The sequence below is a fragment of the Spodoptera frugiperda genome, chromosome 28 (genome assembly GCF_023101765.2).
Source record: "Spodoptera frugiperda isolate SF20-4 chromosome 28, AGI-APGP_CSIRO_Sfru_2.0, whole genome shotgun sequence".
Classification (NCBI taxonomy): Eukaryota; Metazoa; Arthropoda; class Insecta; order Lepidoptera; family Noctuidae; genus Spodoptera; species Spodoptera frugiperda.
The window spans coordinates 2,574,718-2,595,236 of NC_064239.1; the positions used below are offsets into that span (position 1 = coordinate 2,574,718).

Here is a 20,519-nt window from a genome sequence, read left to right on the forward strand (position 1 = left end):
AGGAGTTCGGCTGAGTGCACACTACACTATGCGCCGTACATGCAACTTGCGCAACAGTCGCCTGCACTGCACACTGAACACGAGTTTAAGTGTATGCAGCGCCATACTTCAACGACATTGAATACAGCTACATTAATGAGGTCAACTATTTTAAAAAAGCCTTCATAATCTCCATTTTTCAATCCAACTCTCTAGAGAAAAGAAATGGTCCAATCAATCGGCCATTGATTCGATCGAAACGAACGATTTTTTGGTTTAAGAAAACTTTCAAAATCGTGCGAAACTGATTCATTGCATAAAACGTAACAAATTGAAAATTAGATCAAATATCTTTTGCAATAACACGGACAGTTACCTGATAGCTAGTTTAAATAATCTCCATTCATAGGTAACTTGCAATTATATAAAAAACGTCTGCTCGTTTGCCCCCTATTCCATGAAAAAAGAAAAAAAACTGCACAGTTTTTACACTTGTCAAACACTTTGAACAGTCATAAGGATAAGAAACTAGAGGTATCCCAAACAGCCCACCACTGAACATGGCAAGATCACATAGAAAAAATATATTACCAACAATCGATTACTAACTAACAAAACCAAAACAGTAAACATTAATTGCCAAGGCTGCTAGTGGATTCCTTCACGAAGAAGAAAATCAATAACAGCTATTGTTCAGTTTACAGCCCCATGGCTCACCTAACCGCTGTTCCAAAGCATAGCTGCACTAACAACAGACTTTACAAAGATACAGACACAATCATAGGGCAAATTGTCACTTAAACACGTAGTAAACCACTGTTAGACACCATGGTACAAAGCATGAAGCGAGACGCAACTGCAGCCCGCGGAACGAGATCGTCATGATATCGCAAGACATTGAACTCACACCCAACGCAGCTAAGGTTTCCAGGCCGTTTGTTATACCATCGCTTTATTTAGAGCAACTTGTACTAACACCGATCTCTATTATAGCAGGCCGTGTTTCTTATCGTAAATCTTGTGAGATTGGATGCTATTATTACAACGAAACTTAGACATTTTGAATTTGATTCTCTAATGTAGCGCAATGCAAAATAGGATTGCGTTTTGAAAAATGTGGCAATCTATTAGTGTATCACTCTGTTAATTATTGCCAATTCCGTGGGAAACGAAGTAAATTTTAAAGTAATACAGTACAATTGGAATTAGACAGAAATAGATGAGACTCAAACCGTTTAACTTGATAGACGGCTTGCCAAAGCGGACGGTTGGTGGCAATTACAAGTGGAATTTGCAAGGATTCATTGACTCGCAAGGTCTTTAAAGGCTAAGGTTTATCTAGATGGAATAGTATTTAATTGCAGTATTACGTGTTTGATCTTCTTCCCACGACACAGTTTTTTGCTTTGTAATAAAAACAGTTCGTTTTGATATTCTTGTATCTCGTTTCTTAACTAGCGTCTGTTGTGGCTTACTTCTTGGCATCTACAAATTAAAATCAGGTTGGTATTTTCGTAAATAGTTAATGGTTACTGAAGTACATCTGCCTGCATCGAATTGCGTAATAGACCATACCACTCCCGACCGCAACCCAGTTTGGCTGCAATGCTGCTAAAATCAATGGCCTGTACAGTACTGTTACCTGCGACTGACCTCGAAAAATAACCGAAACGAGATGATTGAGAGAATTTCTTTCATAAAACAGACAAAAGAATTATTTTTGTGTCTGAGTAACCAGTATTCTATATCATTACATGGTAATATCGTTGTGAAGCGTTTTTTTTTTTTTTTAAGGGAGAAAAATCATCCTATTACTTTTCCTGCCTTGGGCGAGGCGAGAGGGAGTGTCAGACTCTTATTGACAAAAACTACCACGTTCCCACTCCAGCTTTACCCGCTAGGTAGTCCGTAGCTATGATGCGCTAAAAATACACTAAGCACTAAGTAATCTCTTGCGAAGTATTATTTAAAGAATGATCTCATTACTCCTTGGTTTCAAATCTCATATGTTTTGTACTGATAACACTATAGACAGGCAATTCGCAGAATGGAAGAACAAATGGCAGTATAGTATCAGACGTCATCATTATCAAGGAATGCCATATAAGTACGTTGGTAGACTCAACCGGTAGCTGATAAAAGTTATGAACAATGCCATAACGGAAGTAACTACGATACTGAGACAGTATTAAATGTTTAATTTACGAGGAGATAGTAAGTGTTTGGTAAACAAATGATAGATGACTCATTCAGGCTATTTATGTACGCGCAGACATTTACGACCACGAACGCATTAGCTATGAAAAGAGAGTGATTTTTTGCTTTTACGGGTTTAACTTTCTCTGAAATTCTCTGTAATTTAGTTGCTTAGTACCTAGTTAGTTTTGGGTAAAGTTTGAATATTGCATTTTTTTATGTAATAGGAGGCAAACGAGCTGACGGATCTTCATATGCTATGGAAAGCGATCAGCGCCGCCCATGGACACCCGAAACACCAGAGGAGTCACATTTGCGTCGCCGGCCTTAAAATTGTATAGGTAGTCGTTAATTTCTATTTAGTAAGTATGAAAAATCTGCCATCTGGTCGTGCAAGAACTACACATATTGATCTCTACTTACACAAAGGTGAAATTATTAATAAGATAACTTTCTGATATTCTATCATAGACACAACTACTGCTAATCGAGCAACTAATGACATTCCATGTAGAACAGGTATCAATGCACATAAAATTAATTAACTAATCTTGAACAGTTACTCCTAAGACAGCAGGATGTGACACAGTGACTCATGCACCTAATTGATGACGACAACTAACTACCTACATATTAAAAAGAATCGATGATATGATTCAGAGAAAAATATTAGCATGTGTGATTATCCAATGAAATTGATTTCGACGTGAACGGATGACCTTGTAGGACTATTTCCATAAAAACCGTGTTTCTTTCTAGATATATTTTCCCAGTAGAAACTTGAGTATTGATTAAGTGTAGGAAGGTGTTATTAATATCCTGTACATAGGTCTACCTGGCGGGTTTACCGGGGTTCCGGCTCGAAAAGAAAGAGTGAGAATGGCATGATTTTTAGTCAGTAATAGTCTGACACTCTCTCTCACCTCGCCCAAGGCGGGAAAAGTCATTGGATGATTTTCCCCCCTTAAAAAAGTGCATAGGTCTAACTATGCCATTTGTGCAGTCCTGGATGATTTACTTATTAACTGCAATCTTGTAGGTTATCAAAGGTTAACAACGAGGACTCAGGAGTAATGAGACAGAAAATTTATGTCGGTATGATTAATAAAGTTATTGATTTGTTTCATTCTAGAGCAAATGGGTGGGCCCCGAGGTCTGAAGTGTGTAGATGAAGCTACACTTATGACGTAGTCTTAAAAGACATGATTCAGTTAAAAACTGATGTGACGATAGAATGTGATAAAACATAGGCGTATGTTGTTAATGGGAAATTTACTTTAAATGGTGTAACGCGTCACTTTGATAAAATAGAAGCCACTTAACTGTGATAAGTGAATCATAAGGGAAAAGCAATCGAGCGTGAATCACTTATGAGCACAGGATGCGTGATGAGAAAACATATTGTCATACAAGCAGTTATAAAGGCCAATAAAACCTACGTAAGGTTTACCTATTACTTTACAATACTTACTGCCGTACTTAGATACATTTAATGATTACTTAAACTATTCCTTAGTAACGATTTTGTTCCGAAAACTATTGCTAAGGACTGGGTTAAGTAACCATTAAATTACTCTGGATATGGCGGCTTCTATTATTTAAATTAGATTATTCTTCGTTCAGCATTTAATCTTAACCCGCCATTGGTGACCTATATGTCTATGAGACCGGGTAATTTAAAAACAAATAATATTTTTTTAACTGTTTATCGAATTAGGTTGCGATTTCGAGTCCACCCCGCAATAGCAATGCGAGCGTTTTATTTTTATGTCCTTTCTATGCCATTTTATCTCAGTAAGACAAATACACGTCACCAATGGCGGGTTAACGGAGATATTACTTACTTTTTACCAATTTTTAAGCAATTAAATCTTTTCACCAGTGCACAACTTAACAATTTATCTGGACAAAAGGCAACATTGTCCTGCAGGTAGTTAAAAGACACTTTACGCTCCAATGTACCTAATGGAACAAAAGGCCCTAAGCCTCAAGTACAGACAAGAGTCATTAAATGCAAATCTCATTCCCTATGATTCAGAGGCGCTGGCGATGGCGCCGCACTGCATACCTACCTTCAAGGCTACCGTACGGTATTGAAACAAATAGGTTATACTACCCAGTCAACCGTAAACATGGAGAGTCTTCGACTAACTGTAGCTCGGAATAGATGGATTATAGTGACCGATAAGGGGTCATTAGCGGACGCCAGGTGCAACGTGCACCTTTCCTACCAGCCCGGAATGTTACTACGATAGAAAATTATTCCTTGCTTCACTTGTTCGCGGTATAAACATAGAGATGTAGCGACATGGGAGTACCATTGATACCTCGTTTATCTTGTTTACAGATCTTGACACAATTTTGATATGAACAGTCCCAAACTATGGCGGTTGTATTTGGTGGGTCAGATAAGGAAACTGTTTTAGATTATAAGTTTTATTTAAACCACAATCTACGTAATTTCGTACGAATCGTTGATTAACTCATTCTCCGTAGGTATCTTGTCAGGCACTCAATTGCTTCGGTGCATTTTTTGGCCGAAAATTCTGAAGAAGTGAAAGTTAGTATCGCAAATGATGCATGTTATTATTATTTAAAAAAAGTGTTTCGGTTGTATCTTTGTTGTTGAACAGAAAGTAGAGCATAAGTCTACACAGGTTCAGTTAACACAGAAAACATTTTACATAAAATTCAGAATAACCTACAGGTAACCATAATGCATAATTTTTGTAGTGATTGTGAAACATGGCGCAAATTAGGACAAGGATAATAGAACAAGTCACTGACTCTAGCGCCGACTCATGTCGAATTCCAATCGTTTGTAAGGCGATAGTACTTATGCCTCCAACAATGGAAACAATCAGCAACTTACAGTAAATTGCATGCAATTAGGCTAATTAGTGTTCTTACACTAAATGCCGAAAACGTTTATGATATCGACCAAATATAAATATACCCTATTTTATTTCGTTTTTTTTTTTGATACTTCTAAGCGTCATATTATACTTTTTACGTGCGACTTATTTTACACAATACACTAGTTATCGTGGGATAGTTTTCTCCTATCGAATTGCATCTCTACCGTGGAAGTCCATAATCCATTCTAGACAATCAGACATGCGTAATTTAATCTTTCATACTGTGATGTACGGTACGGTATGGTAATGTAATGATGTATGAAATTAAATGTGGAGAGAAATTGCAGAGGTAATCTTACATCAAACTTTATGAAAATCCTTTTGGAATGCGAGGAATCACTCCGTTATAAAATGGTTTGCTTGCGTCAAATGGTCTTGGATTATTGTAATTTTTTGCATGTCCATTTGCTAAAAGGATGTTCCCATTCGTACCGCAAAAATGTGTCCGGAACAGCGTATCATGTCTCCGGGATTATCTAAAGGAAGTTATCTATCTATCGTAAAACTTGCAGAGGGGTCACCGAAGTGATTTGTCCAGGCTGATTGAATTAGCGAAAGGATGTCGCCTCAATCCGGGGTCGGCACGGGTCAGGTACGGCCGGTGTCTTTAAAGTATAACTGCCATCAGCTGCCTTCATTAACACGTGTTCCTCATCATTATTAGATGCATGATTCATTCCTGTTTTGAATGTAGCATTCGTTTATGCTTCTAGTGTTCGTTCACATCGGAATGCAAGTGTATACGTAGACTTGTAGTCTGTTTTGAAATTGCCACAATGATCTTTTAAGCATTGTCATTGTTACGGTAACGGAAGCTATGTTCTTTAAACAGCGTACGAAGTTTCTTTCTTCGTTTTGGAAAATAGTACTCCTGCAATGCGTCAACGCCCAACAGGTTATGAGCAACATCCAGTCTGGATACTAGTTTCTTTAATAAAAACAAACGCAACTACATTTTGCTACAACTTGCCCTTTTAAAGTAAGAGTACGAGCGTTCCGAAGTTCATTACAGTTCACTGCTGTACATGCATTGCATTTTGAACAGAATAGGTAAGAACTCAAACAAGTTTGCTTTAGTTGTAAACAGCTTTGAAATTTAATGGTATCAATGTACACTTTGTAACTACATACAATAGGCATTACAGCACCTCAAAACGGCAATATATTTACACAAAAAAATATTGAAGAGCCTGATAATAGTGCATGTTTGATTTCGCAATTTTATAAAATGAATCAAATGTTTGCTCGACACACAAACAGGTGAGTAAATCAATATCAGTTGAATGGGCTCGATACGTAGCCCTTATCACGGCACACAGGTACGTGCCGTTATCAACAAACTTATCATCTGCTTGTTTATCGACGGATAACGTGATCAATAATTGTGTTAGACTAATTTAAAAGTATTTTGGTACAAAGCAAAGATGCTCTTTTTAAGTCATTAGCAGTAAATAAAAAGATGATATCAGTTCAGGTTTAACTTTTCGTCGACTTTTTTCATGAATCAAAATATCTTCGTTAAGTTTACCTGTACCTAATAACGAGATAAAAAATGACTTATTGGATTCTTGTTAGTCAGATGGGCATTTATTTATTAGACTATCCCAACTGAAGATATTCTAATCAGATTCTAACTTGAACTTGAATTTACATAACTAACTAATAATAGATAGCAATGTGATATGTCTAAAAATACTCACTTCTAGTCTAAGGATTTGTTTGAAAACCTGCCTAACGGCAAGAAACTTAACAAGCCATAATAATTACTTAGCACGCAAAGGCGTCGAGTGTTACAACCAGTTCCTAAGAAGTAATTCTAACTACCGTACTAACTCCCGACAACAGGAGAACTAGTTTAAATTGGAGCAAAACTTTTGGAAGGTATCATAGCTTTGTTTCTACTTACCACAGCAACTAGCTTCCCGCGCACTGTGATGCCGATCATAGGCGCAAACCGGACTTCCACTCCTGGCTCTATTACCAGTTCTGCATCTCTTTCTATGAGCAGGTCATCCCGCAGCATGTATGGGCTACTATCAGGCTTCCACACCGTGCGACCACCGGTCAACACGCCGCCCGGCAATTCCGTCAGACCCAACGACTTGTTTAGAAGATAAGGGTCCGCTGTTCCAAGCGTCTCTTGTCCTTTACACTCACAAAAGCAACACAATACCGTTATTACGAACACTAGTAAAGTCCTCCACTTATATTTCGTGTCGCTGAATTGACTGTGTCTCTTCTGTAAACCCATATCCTTACAGCACTCCATTATTCACTAACTATACACAAAAATATTCATTTCACTTTTACTGTGTTCCTCACCTGCTGCAACCTATTTCAACACCTATCCAAACATTGCAAACTAACTTGACACTATACGACACAACACATTTTCGTAAATAAACATTAATGTTTTAAATAATTTCTCACATTAATAAGAAAATTTGAATCAAAACAATTCATAACGAAACAAAGGTGGGGCTAGTAAAAATAAAACAAGCAAAATTACGCGCTGCCGCGCGACCGTTGAACGGAGTCGTTTGTCCGGTTTTCGTGTTCGTGTTGATTCCTCCTCCCTTCCCTCCTCGTATTTCAGCCTCACTCACTCATTCCATCAAAAGCCTCCTCCCCTCCACTGCTACAATGTTTGCGAGAGCCTGATATCTACCAATGACGTCATGAATTTGGGGTCGTGAATATACCTTTCTTAGTAGTTCATTCATTCATTCTTACCCGAGGAAAAGTATTAGAAATCAAATCGTATACAAGTGAAAATAATTGGTTAATTGTTTTATTTGTAGACATGTACATATAAATAAATTCAAAATGCTTACTTTCTTTAATTAATATCACTGATATTTTTCCACAAAATAATATTATCATTATCACAATCATTTAATAAACTTGCAACACTGACTACTATGCTACCGTGGGAATCGTTCGTTCGTCTAGTTCCGTCGCGTTTCTTTAACGATCGTTGGATCGTTCATTCACTCATAAATTTCGTCGACTCTTTTATGTCTTCATAATTTATATTTAAAATAGTTGAAAAATAGTCATAATTTAGGTAATTTTAGGTCGATTTTAATTACTTATCATTTTTATATCAACGTTACACGTAAGTTTTAACTAATATTCAAGTAATATACGTTTTATTCTGATTGTTGGCGTGGCGTGGCAATGCTTGTGCAGTGTCGACATTTTGTTTTCTTCATTGTATTTATATATTTATTTCTGTGCTAAGTACGGTTGCGTCGTAATTACATTTGTGATAAATAACTTCTAATTTGTTGTTGTGACCCATTGTCGAAGTATCTGACTTGAAATCATTTTATTTATAGATTTCAACACAATCATGAGTTCTGGTGGTACTCGCGTGTATGTCGGCGGATTAGTGGAAGGCATCAAGAAGGAAGACCTCGAAAGAGAATTTGATAAATACGGGAAACTAAACTCGGTGTGGGTGGCTCTCAACCCTCCCGGTTTTGCCTTCATAGAATTTGAAAACTTGCAGGAGGCTGAGGATGCGTGTAGCGCGATGAACGGATTCGAGATGTTAGGCGCGACCCTAAAAGTAGAGATCTCTAGGAAGCGGGATGGACCCCGCAGGGGTGGCGGCTTCCGAGGTGGACGTGGAGGCAACTTCAGAGGCCGTGGCTTCGGAGGCCCACCTGGAGGTGGCAACCGATCCTTCAACTCGTACGGCGGGGGCCGGCCCTACAATCGCAACAACCAGCGCGATGAGTATGGCTCCGGCGGCGGCAACTTCAGATCTAGGTCGCCATTGTCTCGATATTAATTTAGTATTAGTTTTATGTTAGGTGTTAGTGTTATCGTAATCTGAAGCCTTCTAAGTGTTAAATTCAATGTCTGGTAAAAACTGGGGGTTCAATGTTAATACTAGGAGGTGTTCCATTGATGTCTCAAGGAATTAGAGGTAATAGCTTTTGATTTATCTATCATGTAATTCAGTGTGTCTAACTAAAACTTTGTCTAATAATTAGCATTTCAATGTATGTAACTCGTATCTTTCATTCAATAAATTTATGTGAAAACAACTTTTGTTGTTTATTCACTTATTGATATCCATTTCTATTAATATTAAGTCCATTTGAATGTATGAATAATAATGTAAATGTGTATGGTATAACCTAAAATCTAACCAATGATGGATTCATTGACCGGATAAAGCCATCAATGTAAGTTGAAGTCTTATCAACACCCGTAGAATGGTGACTCGGCAAGTGAATAACACAGTTGTATTTGTTTCAGTTCCTTGGAATTCTGATCTCGGGTGATTTAATTTTTCGAGAAGTTAATGCAAGAACAATCCTTCAGTGATTACTTAACATTCTGCCTAAGCACCCTAATTGCTAAGTTTCTTTAAAAAAATACATGATTATATAATTCTATTTGATTTTTATTATGTCAGATACAAAATGACATCACAAAATTTTAATTACATTGAATAATTTCACAAAATTATGAGGGACTGCTTAGACACGCCATTAGAAGTTCCATCTTATTCAAGAAGTTTTTGCCTTCCATTTTTTCTAATTTAATTTCCTTGAATGCTCCTCCAAGATGCTCCCACTTTTTGTCTTGAACAAGTTCGCTTGTGAAGAAATCCTTTCTGGGAGATTGAGCAATGTATACTTGGATACCAACTGATGGCTCACATCTGATTGCTAACATCCGGTCACCTAAAAATAAAACCAATTGTAAGCAAAGTATCACTTTCAATAAAACAGTGATCAGTGATATTGAATTGATTCAAAATACGTCACAATATACATAGTATGGTCCCATGATAAACCTACCATTCGGAGAGGCAAGGAGACAAGAAGAAGCATTGCCTAGTGGTTCTACAGGTCCTGAACCAAGATGTGAGCTGCTAGCTAAGAGTTGCCAGCCCATGCACCTGCCTACAGCCTGCACTGCAGTCATCTGATGCTGATATATCTGTTGGCAGAATTATCGATTTTAGAATTTGCTAGCACATTGTGGACATGGAAGTGACAAATACACTCCTTTATAATACAAAGCTCATAACTATGATGAGTTGTATCGTTATTAATCTCAGTTCGTCATAAATTTAGTGTATAATTATAAAACGCAGTAGTTTACGACGTCATTAGTCAAAATTGATTACATTAGGAGTTTCTTTAGTTTACAAATGAAAATGTAGGGTAAGTCAATTAAAAAATAAATTTTATTGTAGGTATGTGAATAAAAATTAAGTTTTACCTGACAATAAATAAGATCCCTAAGTTCTTGAAGTTCATAAGACAAATGTCTAACTTTGCCATCGCGACAAATGCACTTGAGTGTCTTCTCGCCAACATGTACTACAAGGGAAGTTCTGCAAACTGCATCATACCTGTATAGCAAAATAAAATAATAGAAAAACAAAATTTGGAAAACAAGACCAAAAAGATTTAAATGTATTAAAGTTTTGTTTTTATGTATATAGATGTCAATTAAACTAAAAAACAGGCTTATATTAATTTTATGTATGTATCTATTCTGTATTCTAGCCTCAACAGGGTAATCTTTAAACAATAGGTAATAAACAAAATACAGTTAGGTTAGGAAGAAGCTTATAACCTTTTCACCTCCTCAATTACACATATACTATCTTATTGCAAGATACAGCATAGTAGGTGATAAGAAAACAAAATACATTTATTATTATAAAAAAAGAACAATAACCCGAATGTAGAATATAGACTGAAAAAGAAAGAATTAATTTCAATAGGTTTCATATTATTTAGTTTTAGCTAATAGAGTTCTTATCACGAAAATTTTCCTACTCAAATCAGTTGATAAGGTAAATGTCGACAGATTTAGGTAATTATTGCAACTCACCCATATGCCATTATATTGATTTTCACACATGATTGTGTTGGACTATTCAGTGCATTCCAGTGGGACACAATCAGTGGATCTTTGACCTAAACAGAACATAACATTAGTACATAATAATATATAATATCTTATTACTTTTAAATGTTCTTTGATAATAAGTTTATATTGAAAACTAGTTCCTGCTCGCCTCCGTTTCTGTGGGATAAAAAGTATCCTTACACCCAAGTCACTTCATATCCTATCTATACCAAATTTCATCAAAATAGATACAGTAGTTTCAGCGTAATTGACCGACATACATCCAAATAAACAAACTTTCTCATTAGACTAATAGTAGTATTATAATATTAGACTAATGATTATTAATTGTAAATTAATGAGTTTCGCTGTAGACCTGTTTTTAGAGACGGATGTAAGATATTTATATAGTATTGAGATAATGAGTTTCAACTAGTTTTTTTATTCAAGCTGAATAATTTAAATAGGTGACAGGATTTTTATTCATAACATTTTCACTGGGATACATTTAAACTTGTTTCAATGATAGGTATTTCTTTATTACTTTTCCTACCATATATTTCTAACTTATGTAGTTATATACCTAGGTAAAAGATGATTACATTATAAGTACCTCACAAATTAATAAAAAAACCTTGTTACAACAAACCTCCTTAGCAATGGTATCCAGTACATATTCACTTCGTCTCCGCATAAAGAAGTGTTGTGCCTGTTGAATGATTTGTTCTAAGAGAGATTGTTCCTTACTCATATCTAGCAACTCATAACGATCTGCTGCCATTGGACCTGGAACAGACTTGAAGATGAAGAGAGAGCCCTCACTATAAGTAGACATGCTCTATTTCCATTAGGTTCCAGTGTAAAAGAGAAAACTTCACCTTTCATTATCAATTGAACATAGTTATTATTTGGTTCTTTTTCTTTACCGTCTTGCCCAATTTTATCCCTGATGGCCTAGACAGAGGTGCATGTAGTGGCTAAGACAATGTATTTGTTTAGGCCCTAGGCCCACTTTATTTTACAACTTATTGTAATATTTATACTATAATGTATTAGCATTACTGTACCTGCCAAACAGCGTCGTTTCGAAGGTCCAAGAGGGCCAGTTGCTGGATGAGGGAAAGGATGGTGAGTATTGGCATGATGCACAGCCCGGAGTAACTGATGTAAAGAATGCTCCAGAACATGGTCGTGGTCCGACTTGCCTGTCGCACTTTCAGGCTGGAAATAAAAATAATTTTAATTTTTTTCATAGTATGCTACCTCCTTGGTTAGGTGGTTGTTTTTATTTTTCATTATACAGACCTTTACTCCTTCTGGATTGGTGTTGTTAGTATTTTGTCCATTATTGTGACAAAGTCCAATTAATAACTGTATGCCTGGAAGAACCTAAAATAAAGAAAACTTATACAAAAACGACAAACAAAAAGATTGATAGAAAACATCCTATAAACATTTTTATATACAGGGCAGCACAAGAAATCAAAATCAATCACTTTTTTAATAAAAAGAACGAAAACATAAGGGGAAAATTAGAGTATTAGCCGCCTTACACTGTACCTTTCTATTACATATTTTTATTAATTTTAGTCAGAAATTGTTAGTTTTTTTTTTTCTTATAGAATAGGGAGCAGCTTAACCTAGAGGTTATAATGATGACACAAGAAAATATGCAATTTTATTTACAGTGGCCATAATTTGATTGCCCACAACCATGTGTGGTATAGAAGCGTCCAGTTGTACTGCTTCAGCTGCTAATCTTGCGAACAACTCCTTGCAGAAGAGTACATTCTGTGCTGCCTCTAGTTTCTGCTGCCAGTGAAGTTCTGCTCCATCCCCTGGTAGTGTTCCAGGACAGTTGATGGCTGCCGAACTTAGCGTAGCTGTGACCACGTCTTCTTGTTCTAAAACAGACAAAGTTTATTTGGTTGTAGGGCTCTAAGATATTTATTGACATCTTATTAAGTGATTAGTACATGAAAATCACTTTAACTGCTATCACCAACAAGCTTAACAAAGTACAGAGATTATGGTAAAACCAGGTTATTTAGGGGTAGTATTTAGTCAACATTTTGGGTTGTTGATGACGATGATAGGAAAATCATGCCACATTTCATGGGCGCGTGCTAGTTGTTTACCGCGTCATGTGTCGTGTAATGTCAACAACACCATAGAGACTATAAACCCCTGATGTTAAAACTGGTAGGATAGCCTCATTAACCCCTTGTATGCCGTTATATAAGACAACAATAGAAAATACATTGTGTCTTGCGTAGATCTGCATTCCGGCATACAACGGGTTAAGTGCAATATTATGATTAATTTAACAAATGGTTTGCACATCTTACCTTTTTGACAGAGCACAGATATGAAAGCAACTCCTTGCAGTTCAGGTGGAACTGTGACGCGTAGCGCTGACGGCACAGGTCCTGCTGCATTCATCGCTTGAGCTATTTGCTCTTCTGGTGCTTTAGTCACCTAATAAAATTTTAATTGCATTAGTTGATATTTTTCAAAGGACTGAAGAAGAAGAAACAATGATGCAAGATATTTTCTTTTAAATTTAGTACCCATTTTTCTAGTTTAGCTTTATTATTCTAGATTCAAAGCTACTATAAGACTTTTCGAAAAACTCAATAATACTATAATGCCCGCACTGGGAAATGGAACCAGAGATTACTGCCATGGATGAGGCTGCAATTGGGCACATAGGCAGTATAATAAACTGTACCTCCTAAAACTTGTGTACTAAGTACTCTTCATACAAACCTCAAATACTCCAGTCTGACTAAACTTCGACCCTGCAGTACGGTAACTTAGGTCCCCGACGATAGTGTTGGATACTTTCTTTAATCTCCAGTTCTGTCGTAGCCTCAAGAGGTCTATGTGGAAGTCTGGCATGTTACGAGTCATCCGCATGGTTTCACTGGCTCGTAGTCTCTCCACTCCTGCCAGGAGAACTGCTGCTGCAGCTCCTAAAGCCTTCTTGCGTCCATAAACTTGGACCATGGGCCTGCTCTCTGTTTGTTCTGGTTGTACTGGATCTAAAACCTGCAAAACAGATAAGAGAAAATGAATTATTTTAATTATGACTATTAATTCTTTTCATTTACCTAGCACTGACTTTACTGTAATTTTTTTACAATGAGCCTCAGGCTCGTTACTTTATCATTAAAATTGTATGAGATTGCACATTGTGAAATCATTACATTATGGGTACACACTTTACACTTTTGGGATAAAATAGATAGTAATATAAGAACAAATTAAAGCAATTTATTTTCAGTGAGTGAAACATTCCAATTAGGTTATTTATTGAATATCCATGACACTTACCATATACCTCTTCTCTTTAGCAATGCTAAGTACATCAGCCAATACTGACACTTCAGTCAGAGCATTCCTGAGTTTGTTCCGGACAGAATCCCACGGCCACAAGCTGGACTGGTACCCAGGCTCCTTGTTTTCATCCTCAGACTTCGAGTCAGAACTACTCTCGCCCTCCTTCTTGATATTACAGAACTCATCTTCAGTTTTTGAAAAATCAATTTTCTGTGCTAAGCGAGCAAGGTTCTCTGACATGGACAGAGGCCTGGAAAGAGACCAAACAGATAGTAATTACTAAGTATTTAGTCTTAACGACTAGTGTGTAAGTCAGGAGGTACAGTTTACTTGTAAATTCAGTAAGAACAGTAAGTAGCACATGCCAGTATACTTACGCCTGATAAATCTCCTGCCCATCGTAAGTGATCTCTTGAATTTGATTCTCTATTGGCGCCTCTATAGAAATATTCACTGAATTTGCCATATTTCTTGCTTCCCTGACAACTTTTTACCTATTAAATTAATAATTTACTTTACCATAACATTGCTAGTATGCACTTGTAAAACTTATCATTCTATGATGGTTTAATATCATTATTTGCTCATGTATTTATAAAAAGCTACGATTTACATTTACAAAATCTATAAGTTGTTTCGTAGTGAATATTATAAATAAACAATCACAGAAAATTCACTTTGGGGCGATTCCAACAAACAACGACCGCCACAAACTAAAATTCACTTTTTTTGACAACCAGCTATGTGTCACTTTGACATTTCAATAGATAATTTATTTTATTTTCTTCTCCATTTTATGAGTACAGGAGGAGTTTAATCTTTTGTTCATTAGATTTTCGTATTTTTTATTTTTACTTAACTAAAGGGTTTGGAAAATACACAGTTATTTTTTTATAAGGACCACGCAAATAATTTTTCGACCTTCATGATAATTTTACTGGACTTCACTTCACTTTGATACAACAACCCCAACCAATGGTTGTCTTTCTTTGTCGTGCGTGATTACTTGTTATCGACGTTCTACACGTAGAAGTACGAAGGTTTTGTGAACACGAATTCAAAATGGAAGTCTTGGTACTGAAGTATTGATTTATTCAGAAACGTTGATAACTTGCATCAAGTTTATGACTACACATTTCATTTAAGTGATAACTTAAACATGACAGATCGGGTGATAGCGGTGAGTGGAACAATCATGGGCATTTTATAATAATTTACAATAGATTTTATAGATTCGATAAACACGGTAACTCGAACCGGTCTTGGCGTAACTAGTTCGTGTTTCACTCCTACTTACTCATTGCATTTTCACTTTGTTGATGATGAGTCGAGAATTGTTCGAATTCGAGCGTGAGTTCGATATCACATAATCGAGCAACACGAGTAAATAATTACTTTTGTTTGTAATTTATTAAAAAACATAATTCATGAGTGAATTTATTATCACTTGATATCTTCTGAACACTTTAAATTCTTTAATTCTGCCATATTTTCTGTATGTTTTGTACTTACTTCATTAGGTAAATAATTTAAGCACTTTGTATTAAAATTAGTATTGTTGTAATAGAATAGTAGCAACAACATTATAAGTTGTAATGTGACAAAAATTAAAATAAGGTTGACACTATAAGGCATTCTACAATGCAACTTTAATTTCTTTACCTACAACATCAACAAATCAGCATATATTTATAAAATTAGAGACTTAATTTAGTTTAATAGAAACCTGGATAGCAAAGAATATACCTTAAAGGCCTACAAAAAATAGTATTAAAAAGGAAACATAATAAAATAATTTCTTTACTTTAAAGCACATTTTGTTTTCCAGTCCCGTCCCAGCCTGGAGCAGGTGCAAGCCATTGTGGACTTTATGGAGAAGCACCCAGCTCTGGGTTTAGGTCAACTAAGGGGTTTTGAAGGTAGAGATGAGGGCAAAAAGCTGTGGTTAAAATTGACCCGCCTGGTCAATAGTCTTTCCGGCCCTACCAGACCTGTGAAGTCTTGGGTTAAAGTAAGTTTCATTAGTGTAAGACTTAAATCTGATGTGGATGAGATGAATAATATTTGGTTTCAGTTATTTTGTATTTAATTTAATATAGGTACCTATATAGTATGATCAAATGAAATCATAATTATATCTGTAACCAGGCTACAAATTAGCATGAATTAACGTATGAAATATTAATTGATAATGATTATTTTTTAAACATTGAGTGTTGTGTCACATACACGTGACACCCAGATTTGAAATAAGAATTTGTGAATCACACAAAGAGTTGCTCTATGCGGGAATTGAACCCACTTCACCCGGTTGTCCAGCCACTGCATCAACCATGCTGACTTAAAATTTTTTTTGTATTATAATTTATAATTCATATGAATAACTATAACTACTTAAGTCGTTACTTATGATTTTTTATGAAAACAATAATATTTTTCAGTTTTGGGCTGACAAAAAATCGACAGTGAGATCCAAGGTGCAGGCTACGGGTGATCCTAACAACCTCGGCTCCAATATCGAGAAGAAGATATGGGATCTCTTTCTAGCAAACGAAACTGGTAGTAAGTTACTTGAGTAAAACTCTTTTTTTAATACTTACTGAATATTTTTGCCAATTTAATGTAGTTTTGCAATTATCTTCTTTCTGATTCATAACTTGGGAGAAACGCCAACTAATACTTAGTGGCAATAAAGCCAGCTACCTATTGGTCTGGCGATTAAGTACTGCTGAGGCCTAATTCCTAAATCCAGATGGTTAAGACATTATATAGTTTTATATTATAGCTAGCTACTCTCACGCATGCATGATGTTTTATAGCCTATAAGCCTTACTCGATAAACAGACTATCTAACACAGAAATAATTATTCAATTTGTACCAGTAGTTCCGGAGATTAGTGTTCAAACAAACAAACAAACAAACTGTTTAGCTTTATAGAATAAAAAAATAGTATAGATTCTTACATATATATATATATATATAATATTTTCAAATCTCCAGGACCTCGTGGTACAGTCAAAAGGGAAGTGGAGAACAACTTTTTGGATGAGAATTTCTACAACGAGGACAGCATGGATCACAACCATGCGGAGTCAGAACAAGTGATGACCTTTGAAGACCCCATGACAGACACTGAAGAACGACAACACCAACTTATGGAAAAAATGGTATGTTCATTACTTAAATGCTATCCACACTCGAATTGTTTATAGTATGGGTGGCAAATGTGTTAATGGATGACCTGATGGTAAGCAATTGGCGTCGTCCATGGATACCTGAAACCCCAGAGGAATCCGAAATGAGTTACCGGTTTAGGGGTTTTAGAGAAGGGGGAGGGGACTGAAAAGAACTTTGTAGATCCTGGGAATGGACTCTGAAGTCTGACCTATAGGGATCTTTATTGGTAAATTATTTTTGAAATGTTGAATTCATACTTTTATTTCAGTTGAAAGTGCTGGCTGATCAGTCATCTGCAATGTCACAATTAGCGAATGCATCGCATTTGAATGCTCAAGCGATGGAGAGGCTTGCTGAAGCTTCACAAATACAGGTAAAGCATTTCATTTTATTAACCGAATTTAAAAGCAAGGTTTTCTATGAGGCAGATTGCAGGTTTCTCAGTATCCTTAGTGTGGGTTTGCTTTACGTTGAACGAAAACGAAACGAGAGCGCGTTTGGAGGTTTGGCCGGCGAGAATGAACCAACCAATCAGCACCGAACGTGTTCTTATTAAAAACCCGAACGTAAAGCAAATTCGTACTAAGGGTGGTACTGCTGCTACTTGTACAGTTGCCTATTCTTTTATTGACGTATTTCGTTAGTTGTGAAGTCGTATCGTTGCAACTCACAAGCGATTCTGAAATCTCCCTGTTTTACTGAAACGCTGTCGAAGCAAAATATGAAAGTATGTATAGTGCTTTAAGTGTTAATCTTATTTTATTTCTGTTACCACAGCTTTTTTTTCTATAGTTTGGGACCCTTTTCTATAACTGAAGTTCTTTTTTTTTTCATCTAACAGGCAAGAGCAATAGACCGTCTAGCGAATTCGTTCGAGACGATTAGTGCTGCGACACACGACGTTCGCAACGCCATTGTCGATATCGACGTGACGATGAAACGTTTCTACTCGACCTCGCCCACTTAGCACAGGTATCTGTGAACGCTCGAATAATTCGATGCTGTTCGCGTCCATGCTAAATTGACTCTTATGTTTAGACTTAATAAGAATGTAAGTTCAGTGCTGAATCGCCATACTCAGAGTCATTTAATGTTTACTTAACCCAGTCCTTAGCAATTGTTTTCCACACAAACTCGTTACGAAGGAATAGTTTAAGTAATCATTAACCCTTCGTATGTTTGGAACGTGGATCCACGCGATACACAATGTGTTTTCTATTGTCTTATATACGGCATACGAAAGGTTAAATGTCTCTGAGTGCGGCAGTAAGTGTAATTTGCCATAATACTTAATTAATTGTAGTCTCTAGAATAGCATTGGGCTATAAACGACATTGGGTTAAACTCCACACTGAAGAAAACGTTTTTACCTATTACTTTTTAGGATTTAATTTTTTTAAATTACTACCACTATTGGCGTTGTTTAAAATAAGTTAATAATAACTATATAGGTTCTTAATATAATTGACAATTATAATTTACTGTTCCGCGTAAAATAATATAGGTACATTAATAATTACCTTTGCATACCCCGATGGTAGACAGCAGAAGTGACGATATTATGTATCTATCTATGTATAATATATAATTATGTATATAAGTAAACACTATAAATATAATGGTTTGAAGCCTTTAACTGCCATCATAAAACTGTTGAAGGCAAATCCTCCACTAACATAGGTCACCGGTGACCTACGTGGCAGTTAACATGTCAATTATCAAGAAAATTTTTGGCTCTTGGATTAAGTAAAAGAAAATTGTGATAATTATTTACTTAGGGGTTATATATAACTTTAATTCCAATGTTATGCATTTATTCGGTATTTTGTTATTCGGTATTTTTTATTTTTAAAAACATCTCATAATAATTATGTATTCGAATATTAATTTAAAATTGAATTGTTAAACTCAAATGTTTGTAAAATTTATGTTATTGTAACTAGAAATTGTAAATAGCGTAGTTACTTATAAACTATGTAGGTATGTATTATGTATTATTTAGCATTTTATAAGTATTTTTATAGACAGCAAACTGTTATTTTATTTTAAGTAGAAATAAAGTTGATTATTGTATGAATAATTATGCTCCATAGTTAGTCACCTATGTATTCCCTAATACTATTTCCATTAAAATATTGTATGACTCATTTTGTTACAGAAAATGTCATGTAAGCATCAATATGACACGGGAATCTGTTTCATAGCATAGCAGTACGTAGTACTTATTTACTTATCACACATACATTTTGTTCTTGTAAGCGAAAGTATTAAGTACATTGTATACTTTTTATTATCACACATATTAGTAAGCATTTATATTTGTACATCTATGATTATAAATATTATTTTATTTACTTTATTCAGTTTAATATCCTAGTAAGACAGTATCTACATAACTAAAGGTACTTGGGTACTTACCTAAACAATTTTGTAAATAAAACTCATATAATAACTTGATATATTATTATTCTTTACAATATCTATTCTTCAAATTTATCTTACATAGTTACATACATCAACAGCCTGTAAGTGGCCACTGCTGACCAAAGGCCTCTTCTCATACGGAGAAGCTTTGAGCATTAATCACCACGCTTGCTCAATGCGGGTTGGCGATTTCAAACTTATAATTAGACATCAGTGGTGTCTAAGTGATTTTAGTAAGTACAAATAACTTGGAAAACGTCACATTGGTACTTCCCGTTGGAAGGCTTCGAACCCGCACCCTCATGTATGAGGAACGGGCGGAATTTGACAGAGGTTTAAGTGTTATTAACTAACGTATAAGTACTTAATTCTAGTATTTACAGGTTCAGTACCCTTAGTACGATTTTGCTTAACGTTAAACGAAAACGAGAGCACATTCGGCGCTCTGATTGGTCGGTGCGAATGAACCAACCAATCAGAGCGCAGAACGCGCTCTCGTTGACAATATCAACTAGCGATTTCTATATTTGCGAGCATTGTCATCCTCATCATCATATCAGCCACAGCCTTAAGCCGTCTACTGCTAAACATAGGCC

At 35.8% G+C, this 20,519-nt stretch overlaps 4 protein-coding genes across 10 annotated transcripts in view; 2 read left to right on the forward strand and 2 right to left on the reverse strand.

Annotated features, from left to right (window-relative positions):
• Nucleotides 1-7,695, reverse strand: part of LOC118265475 (protein bark beetle) — a 38,582-nt gene extending 30,887 nt beyond the window's left edge. For all 4 annotated transcript variants that reach the window (XM_035578367.2, XM_035578366.2, XM_035578365.2 and 1 more), the window contains exon 1: nucleotides 7,000-7,695. In XM_035578367.2, the coding sequence (XP_035434260.2) occupies nucleotides 7,000-7,362 (363 nt within the window). In that variant the 5' untranslated portion in view covers nucleotides 7,363-7,695. The remainder of the gene's footprint in view (nucleotides 1-6,999) is intronic.
• Nucleotides 7,696-8,003: 308 nt separating this feature from the next.
• LOC118265479 (RNA-binding protein Rsf1) lies at nucleotides 8,004-9,503 on the forward strand. 3 transcript variants are annotated; one of them, XR_004782752.2, is made up of 3 exons: nucleotides 8,004-8,160; nucleotides 8,435-9,030; nucleotides 9,366-9,503. XR_004782752.2 is itself a non-coding variant. In XM_035578372.2 (2 exons), the coding sequence occupies exon 2, from the start codon at nucleotides 8,449-8,451 to the stop codon at nucleotides 8,890-8,892; it is 444 nt and encodes a 147-aa protein (XP_035434265.1). In that variant the 5' UTR covers nucleotides 8,043-8,211; nucleotides 8,435-8,448; the 3' UTR covers nucleotides 8,893-9,178. The 3 variants fall into 3 exon arrangements, 1 of the variants encoding a protein (XP_035434265.1); XR_004782751.2 differs by having other exon boundaries at nucleotides 8,043-8,211; XM_035578372.2 differs by lacking the exon at nucleotides 9,366-9,503 and having other exon boundaries at nucleotides 8,043-8,211; nucleotides 8,435-9,178.
• LOC118265477 (mediator of RNA polymerase II transcription subunit 17) lies at nucleotides 9,493-15,048 on the reverse strand. The gene is made up of 12 exons (XM_035578369.2): nucleotides 14,699-15,048; nucleotides 14,316-14,571; nucleotides 13,749-14,030; nucleotides 13,328-13,457; nucleotides 12,666-12,883; nucleotides 12,285-12,368; nucleotides 12,047-12,200; nucleotides 11,629-11,765; nucleotides 10,962-11,047; nucleotides 10,341-10,473; nucleotides 9,914-10,055; nucleotides 9,493-9,796 (listed from the first exon to the last, which is right to left on the reverse strand). Exons 1-12 carry the CDS (start codon nucleotides 14,785-14,787, stop codon nucleotides 9,576-9,578), a joined length of 1,932 nt encoding a protein of 643 aa, XP_035434262.2. The 5' UTR covers nucleotides 14,788-15,048; the 3' UTR covers nucleotides 9,493-9,575.
• A 130-nt stretch (nucleotides 15,049-15,178) lies between these two features.
• LOC118265478 (uncharacterized) lies at nucleotides 15,179-18,911 on the forward strand. Of its 2 annotated transcripts, none has more exons than XM_035578370.2 (6): nucleotides 15,179-15,501; nucleotides 16,150-16,332; nucleotides 16,763-16,883; nucleotides 17,323-17,489; nucleotides 17,768-17,872; nucleotides 18,341-18,909. In XM_035578370.2, exons 1-6 carry the CDS (start codon nucleotides 15,481-15,483, stop codon nucleotides 18,464-18,466), a joined length of 723 nt encoding a protein of 240 aa, XP_035434263.1. In that variant the 5' UTR covers nucleotides 15,179-15,480; the 3' UTR covers nucleotides 18,467-18,909. The 2 variants fall into 2 exon arrangements, with proteins under 2 accessions (XP_035434263.1, XP_035434264.1); XM_035578371.2 differs by lacking the exon at nucleotides 15,179-15,501 and adding an exon at nucleotides 15,681-15,841 and having other exon boundaries at nucleotides 18,341-18,911.
• The last annotated feature ends 1,608 nt before the right edge of the window (nucleotides 18,912-20,519 follow it).